At 38.1% G+C, this 7,533-nt stretch overlaps 1 protein-coding gene across 1 annotated transcript; it reads left to right on the top strand.

Moving 5' to 3' along the window:
* The first annotated feature begins 2,537 nt into the window (after positions 1–2,537).
* LOC141708144 (putative glycerol-3-phosphate transporter 1) lies at positions 2,538–5,350 on the top strand. The gene is made up of 3 exons (XM_074511623.1): positions 2,538–2,668; positions 3,277–4,330; positions 4,524–5,350. The coding sequence occupies exons 2-3, from the start codon at positions 3,328–3,330 to the stop codon at positions 5,081–5,083; spliced, it is 1,563 nt and encodes a 520-aa protein (XP_074367724.1). The 5' UTR covers positions 2,538–2,668; positions 3,277–3,327; the 3' UTR covers positions 5,084–5,350.
* Positions 5,351–7,533: the final 2,183 nt, after the last annotated feature.

Genomic DNA, 7,533 nt, shown 5'->3' with positions numbered 1-7,533 from the left:
TAATAATTTTAACTGTTTAAATAAATATATAATAATTATAGTTTTTAATACAAATTATAAAATAATTAGGAGTAGTGGGATGGTCTTGTACTGCTGGGACATGATTGTAGTTGAGTAGGCTTAGTTTTGTTTGAACTTTGAGTCAATTATACCCCATTACGGTAATATTGTATTTGAGTTTAGGAGGATAGGGAGATTTATTTAGTAATTTAGGAATTTACTAGTTTAGTAGATGCATAAAATATTTTTTTTAATAACTAAAATAAAGTGATAGGTCATCCTGATTAGTATGGTATAGAAGTTGGTGATTTATAAATTATAATTTTTGAATTCGTATTGAATTTGGTTGGAGAGATACAGACATACAATATGCGACAATATAGATTGTTCATATTAAACTTGTTATATTATACTTTATTATTATATTTTGCCAATGTTGTGCGATACGGGGAGGGGAGGGTTTTAATGTTAATTTGGCAATTTTCAGTGTTATAATTTGAGAATACGTAATTTTGGTATAAAATAATATTTAAAAATTTATAAGTAAGAATAATTCGGTAAATTCAGCGTGTACCAAATATCGATACTGTATCAAAATTTTTAATATTTAATATTTTATATAATAGTAACATATAGATAGTAGACTATTGCGAGCCCGTAAGATTTATCCAACGCACCGAAAGATAACTGCTGCGTGTTATCTACGATAAAAAAAATTATAAATAAAAACAATAAAAATCTAAGTGAGCTGTGCCCGTATTATTGCCGCTCAAAATTAAAGATACGAAGCTACGAACAAATAAAATTTATTGCCTTATCCCCCACGAGATTAGTGAAACACTAAAAAATTAGTAAAATAATGTGACAACTCATCGAGAAATTAATACCAATAATTAGGTCATTCGGATTAGGGCCCGAAATGTGCGAAATATGTTGGCAAGGGTCGTATCGTATCACATGCACGATCTCTGTTTTCAGTTTTCAACACAGCCAACCAATACTATAGTGGCTCGAGAGTCAATATGTCTATTTCACAACACTTGCACCTCGTTCTAGTTCCTTCTTAGCCAAGTCTTATTGGTGCGACCCAGACGTAGTCGTTGAAAATATTGTGCCGACTTGTTTTACTTGTACGTATACATCACCATTGTAGTATAATTCGACACACATGGTGCATGTATCAGCACTATTGGTGTCCACCAAAATATTTTAATCTTTATAAGTGGTTGTGAGAAACTTTTGTAACTTTCATTTAATTGCCATGAGCCAAGCCATGACGCTGACGAGGTTCACTTTTTAGAAACTTGGTGCTGGAATAGATGGCCACAAGAGTAGAAGCCATCACTGTTATTATGTATCACCAAACAAAATGCGAAATTTCCCTATCGTTTGGACTTGCTTGGAGTTAGGATTACTCCTCACTTTCAGTTGTATTAATAGCTGGCAAAACAGATGCAAATCTCAGAGTTGGGGTCTAGTTTTAATGACTAAATTTATAGGGCACACCGTTATCGTAAAATACCGATTATTGCGGTATATTAAGTATCCCAAAAAATTTGGTATAAATATAAAAGATTGATCTTTATATCTACCGTAATTTTTTTTTATAATATTAATATTAACGATCTTATATTTGTGACCATCTTAGTTACAAAATCAAATTTCTAAATCATTTATATGGGATATGGGCAACGAGCTATTACGGTTATCAAATATTATTTTACATATTTTATTTTGTAAATCTTTTCCTTTTTCTTTCTTTAAACAACTATTTAATTTTAATTGTAAAATAAAGATAACGGGAAGAGAATCAAAAATAGTTTATTCTCTAAATTTCCGTATTAAAAAGTGTTTTTTCCCAAATGATCCAAGTAACATTATTCCTATCACTAGATTTCCAAAGTGGTCGCTCTGTTACATAAATCGGCCGATTTTTCAAAAATCGTTGATAAATCGTTCAAAAATCGGTCAAAAATATTTGTCCGATTTGATCAATTTCCGATAAATCATCTAATTTTTTAAAAATCGTCCGATAAATCGCAAATCGGTACATCAACCGAATAATCCCGATTTTCGAAATCTGTAACACTAAGTGGTCGACTTATTTAGGAAAAAGAACACAGTATCATATCATGAATTCTAACACGTATTCCTATTCCTTTATAAATCTTCATATACTCATCCATCTAATTTCATGATTATAAACTTGTATAATTCATTTATATTTATTTAACCCACAATATTACAATTTATACCTATTGCTCTCGAACATAATATTTGAATATTTATTTCCATATTGACCAAAGAGATTGTCATCCTCCATAATGTTCAATTTTATTTTTTAATAAAATAACCTCCCCTCCAAACACAGTTTTTTGTTTATCGTAATCGTCAATTTGCGCATGCTGTTTCTATTTTTTTTTTGTTGTCATAAAGCAGGAAGTTTCGTCCAAGGTAAATAAGCAGATACAGCATGGGTATATCCGTCACATTAAAAAAGCATTATCCATATTAAATACACCCCTATACGTTTTTCATTTTGCCACAGTTTGAAGACATCTTCACAACCAATATTTGAACTACTTCGTTTTAGCTCTATAACTCATCAACTACACAGACCATCCACATCTATTGCAGCACCATTCCATTTAAGCTCACTTATTACCAGGTATGTTCTTGGCTTTGTAATCTCTTTTTTATATTCTTTATTTATTAACTTGACTTGCTTTTGTAACACTGCTTCTTGTAACTTATCAGTTACAAGTTAACATCTGTGTTTACATTTACAACACAAGTTATCTGTTTTATTCCAGCTCTACATAGTTGCCGTAGACAATGAATTTTTGAATTTTAAATTACGTTGTGGTTTTATATATTTTGTCATGTAATTTGATCAAGTCTCTGTACAATACTGTTGAGATATCGCATATCTGCAAATTTGGTGACTGGTCACGGGTTTATTTCCCGGAAAAGCTTTGTCACAGGCTAAAGTCCCGTAAACAAGGCTCTTCGTGTTAATGCAAATTTGAAGTAATGTTTTTTCATATATCAAAACCTTCCCCTGAGGAAGCTTCAAACAGTGTTTCGACTCTACTTTCAACTTTCAAGTTGCTCGTGGAGTTTTGCTAGTGAAGAAAGAGATTTTGAACATGAATTATGGCTTACTTATTAGTTATTAGTTATTGTTGTTATAATTTTTTAAATAATTATACGGAAGTGGAGTTTAACCTGTTTGTGTAATTGTATTCAATATCTGATCTTGTTTTCTTGTTTCAGATTGCTAGAAGTGTAGAAGGCAGGTGTTTTTCGTCGCAATTAGAACCATACATGGGGTCTATCATGGATTCTGCTGAAGAGAAAAAGTGTGGGAAACCTCCGGGAATCCGATTCGTGGAGTACACAAAGAAGACGAATCTGTCTTTCAAAACTCACCAAGCAATTGTCTTGATCGTGACATTTTTGGCCTACACAAGCTATCATGCAACTAGGAAAACTACCAGCATTGTGAAAAGTGCACTTGATCCTCAATCTCCGGACTTGAGCTTAACGTCCTTCTTTAAAAGAGCCGAGATTAGTAATTTGACCGAAAGTAGTAAGGAATCGTGGGTGCTAGGAAGTGGTTGGGCACCGTTTGATGGGAAAGATGGAACTGCTATGCTTGGTCAGCTTGATGTGGCTTTCCTTTCTGTATATGCCATGGGAATGTTTTTTTCGGGGCATATGGGCGATAGAATGGATCTTAGGATTTTTCTGACAATCGGAATGGTGGGAACTGGTGTGTTCACCGCACTTTATGGAGTGGGATACTGGGCAAATATTCATGTGTTTTATTACTTCCTGGTTGTTCAGATGCTGGCTGGTTTGTTCCAGTCGACTGGTTGGCCTTCAGTAGTCGCGGTTGTTGGAAATTGGTTTGGAAAGAAAAAGAGAGGACTTATAATGGGTATCTGGAATGCTCACACATCGCTTGGGAACATTACTGGATCTTTAATTGCTTCGACAATGTTAAAGTATGGCTGGGGATGGTCTATGGTCGTTCCTGGTATAATGATTATTTTCTTCGGATTAGTCCTGTTTCTGTTCTTGCCTGTTAGCCCTGGGGCGGTTGGGTGTGATAACAATGATGATGAGCTATATGTTCCGCAAAAGGCAGGAGAGGGAGTTAGAGAACCTTTGTTGAACTCGGACAAGGAGGAAGATAAATCAGCAGTGGGGTTCATCGAAGCATGGAAGATTCCCGGGGTCGCTCCTTTTGCCCTTTGCCTTTTCTTTGCGAAATTGGTTGCTTACACATTTCTCTACTGGCTTCCATTCTACATTAGCCACACAGGTAATTAGTTCCACTAATTAACTTGTAGATGTTAAATTCTTCTTGGTAAAACGACATTGTTATTGTGAAAAAATCATGCTGCATCAATTAAAATTTATTTATTAAAAGAATTCAGGAATTGCCAAATGTATGATGTGGTGTTTGATTTTGGAAATTGTGTATTGAGGCTAATTTTCCCCTTACCGCGCTGCAGCTATAGCTGGTGAGTACTTGTCAAATGAATCTGCTGGAAATTTATCTACATTATTCGATGTGGGAGGTGTAGTCGGAGGAATATTGGCTGGTCACATCTCTGATCGCCTTGATGCCAGAGCCATAACAGCTGCAAGTTTCATGTACTGTGCTATCCCTGCTCTCTACTTGTACCGAAACTATGGGCATGTTTCAATGACTGTCAACATAATTCTCATGTTGATCACCGGTGTGTTTGTTAATGGGCCTTATGCTCTAATAACTACAGCCGTGTCAGCTGATTTAGGGACACACAGCTCCTTGAAAGGCAATGCAAGGGCATTAGCGACTGTCACAGCAATCATAGATGGAACCGGCTCAATAGGGGCTGCAATTGGACCATTGTTGACCGGTTATATCTCCACTAACAGCTGGAGTGCTGTTTTTACAATGCTAATGACAGCAGCTCTAGTATCTGGTTTGTTTCTGACCAGACTTGTTGTGGCGGAAGTGGGAGCTAAGATTCACCAATCAAGAAGAGTCATACCTATTTCAAGGACTCCTGCAGCACTTGAAGTGTAATTTTCAATTGAAGTCGAGAAAAAAATCTTCAAGTCTCAAGACTGCATTTTGACATCACAAATTCTGAGATTCGGTTGAAAATTTGTTGACGGGAGGGAGCTGAGACGGTAAAGAAAATCAAAAATGAATTAGTTCTTAGAGTAGAAGAGAGAGGGCTGTTCCATGAGCAGATAGGATAGCTAGAGGACCTTTGTTGCACATATATATGTCAATGTACATTACTTTCATTTACTAAAATTGCATCTGCTGAAGTCAGAAGCCTTTTCACAGATCTGAAGAAAAACTTAGCACATAGAATTTACAAAGCACAGTTCCTCTCAAGCTTGAAGTTAGTCACAGACTCTAGAATCTGAACTAATATGAACTTTGAGGGAGTATTCAATTTAAACTTTAAGGGATTTTAATTGATTATAAACACTCTATAGCGAGTGCACCAGTGCAGGAGTGAGATATGAAAATAGTGTACCTAGTATGAAGCCTGTTGCCCTTGGTAATGTACTCGTTGGCGTTCTTTAGCTCAGGTCCAATGGCCGAGCAAGAAAGTTGTGAAATGGATTCATCAGCCAACATCTATCGAGTTATATCAGTTCATACATTTTTTTTTGTTTTGTTTCAGTTTTTGCGGAGTATACTCTCCTATTCCACAAAAGGGCCTTGCAGGCTTAAAGATCAAGAATATATGCTTTAAAATATCATCCTACAATATACTGGCTGGCATAATAAATTTTGGCAGGCTTACAGCTGTCAACTCAAGTTCATTTTACAATTTATTCAAGAATATCTTCCTGCTCTAGTTGGGCTTACAAGCTGCTGTATAAATTGAGATCATGTAATACTGATAAAACTAGTCCAGTATTCTCATTTCTATAGCCTATACATCCTGCTTAATATGTGGTAAAACCAACTGAGCCGAAAGACTCAGATTGTAGCGACCATTATTGAAAAACGATGGGAACTCTGGCAGCTTATACCTGGTTCCGAAGCACCAAGATTCCCTACTTCCAAAGACTTTGGCACTCCCAACTTCTTAATGAAGCCAGTGATAACCATCTGCTTTTTAACAATAAAGGTGGCATACCTTATGTGCTGGTTGAGCAAATAAATTAAGTTAAGATTCCCAGTGATAACTCCGGTGAGCGGGCGGCTCCGTCGTCGGCGTTCCTGGACCTTGTGCGCGTGAGAGAGGTGTAACTGCAGGTTGGGCACCTGCAAAACAACACCGGAAGGGGGGCTTGGCTCCCACGGCGCCTCCGGTGTGAGAGTAAGAACGGGCTTTGGAGAAGATGAAGGTATATATGTTTCTGTAACTTAGAGGCTGCTGTGTGTGTGTTTATATTTGATGGCTGCTGTGTGTTTTTGAGTGTATGAGAGTGTGTGAGTGCAAGAGTAAAAATATTTTCCAATCCCTAAACCCTTCAGTCTTGGGGGTATATATAGCCCCAAGGTAGGGTTTAGGGGCAGTTACCTCTAAATCTGGGCCGTTGGATGCTGGGACCAGAGGACGCCTGCCTTGGGTGGATTGCTTACGCGTGTCCAGGGGAGGACCACCTCCAGAGTACCCTAACGGCATCTGACACGCGCCGTGCTTGTCTGGTGTGCTGGTTGTTGATAGCTGTCATAGTCACGTGCCCACGTACCTTTGCTTGGCGGGTTGTGGGATGTGCATGTGCTTGCTGGGACTTCCCTCATTGTGGTTTCGGCCTTGATCCGGATCCGGATCCGGGAAGTAGGATAGGCCCGGGCCTGGGCTCTTATTCTTGATTGGCCTGGGAGAGGGGGGTCTTAGCAGGTTGGTTGATCCTGCCTCCCTTTAGTCCAGGTTGACACCTACCCGGGTCTATTATGCCCTATCATTTGCCCCCCACTCCCTTATGCAGATTTTCTGGATGAGGGAGTAGATTAGGATCGCATATTTGGCTTAGAGAAAAATTTCTGGCCCTGAATCTGGATCTGGTTCAATGGATATCAATCCGGATTAAAGTGTAGTAGTTTATTCAGAAAAATTTCTGCTCCTGGTTGTCCCCCAATCCGGATCTGGTGTAATGGATACCAATCCGGATTAAGGTAGAATAGTTGCTCCAGAAAAATTTATGCTCCTGGTTGCCCCCCAATCCGGATCAGGTGTAATGGATACCAATCCGGATTAAGGTAGAATAGTTGCTCCAGAAAAATTTATGCTCCTGGTTGCCCCCCAATCCAGATCAGGTGTAATGGATACCAATCCGGATTAAGGTAGAATAGTTGCTCCAGATAAATTTATGCTCCTGGTTGCCCCCCAATCCGGATCTGGTGTAATGGATACCAATCCGGATTAAGGTAGAATAGTTGCTCCAGAAAAATTTATGCTCCTGGTTGCCCCCCAATCCGGATCAGGTGTAATGGATACCAATCCGGATTAAGGTAGAATAGTTGCTCCAGAAAAATTTATGCTCCTGGTTGCCCCCTCAATC

Source organism: Apium graveolens, chromosome 2, assembly GCF_009905375.1.
Source record: "Apium graveolens cultivar Ventura chromosome 2, ASM990537v1, whole genome shotgun sequence".
Lineage (NCBI taxonomy): Eukaryota > Viridiplantae > Streptophyta > Magnoliopsida > Apiales > Apiaceae > Apium > Apium graveolens.
Note: the sequence above shows the minus strand (reverse complement) of the source record. Positions and strands in the feature narration are given on the sequence as shown.

Excerpts from the sequence above, each read along its gene's own strand:
- LOC141708144 (XM_074511623.1), top strand. The coding sequence starts at position 3,328 with ATGGGGTCTATCATGGATTCTGCTGAAGAGAAAAAGTGTGGGAAACCT. Across the intron at positions 4,331-4,523 it reads ATTCTACATTAGCCACACAG|CTATAGCTGGTGAGTACTTG; the intron begins GTAATTAGTTCC and ends ACCGCGCTGCAG.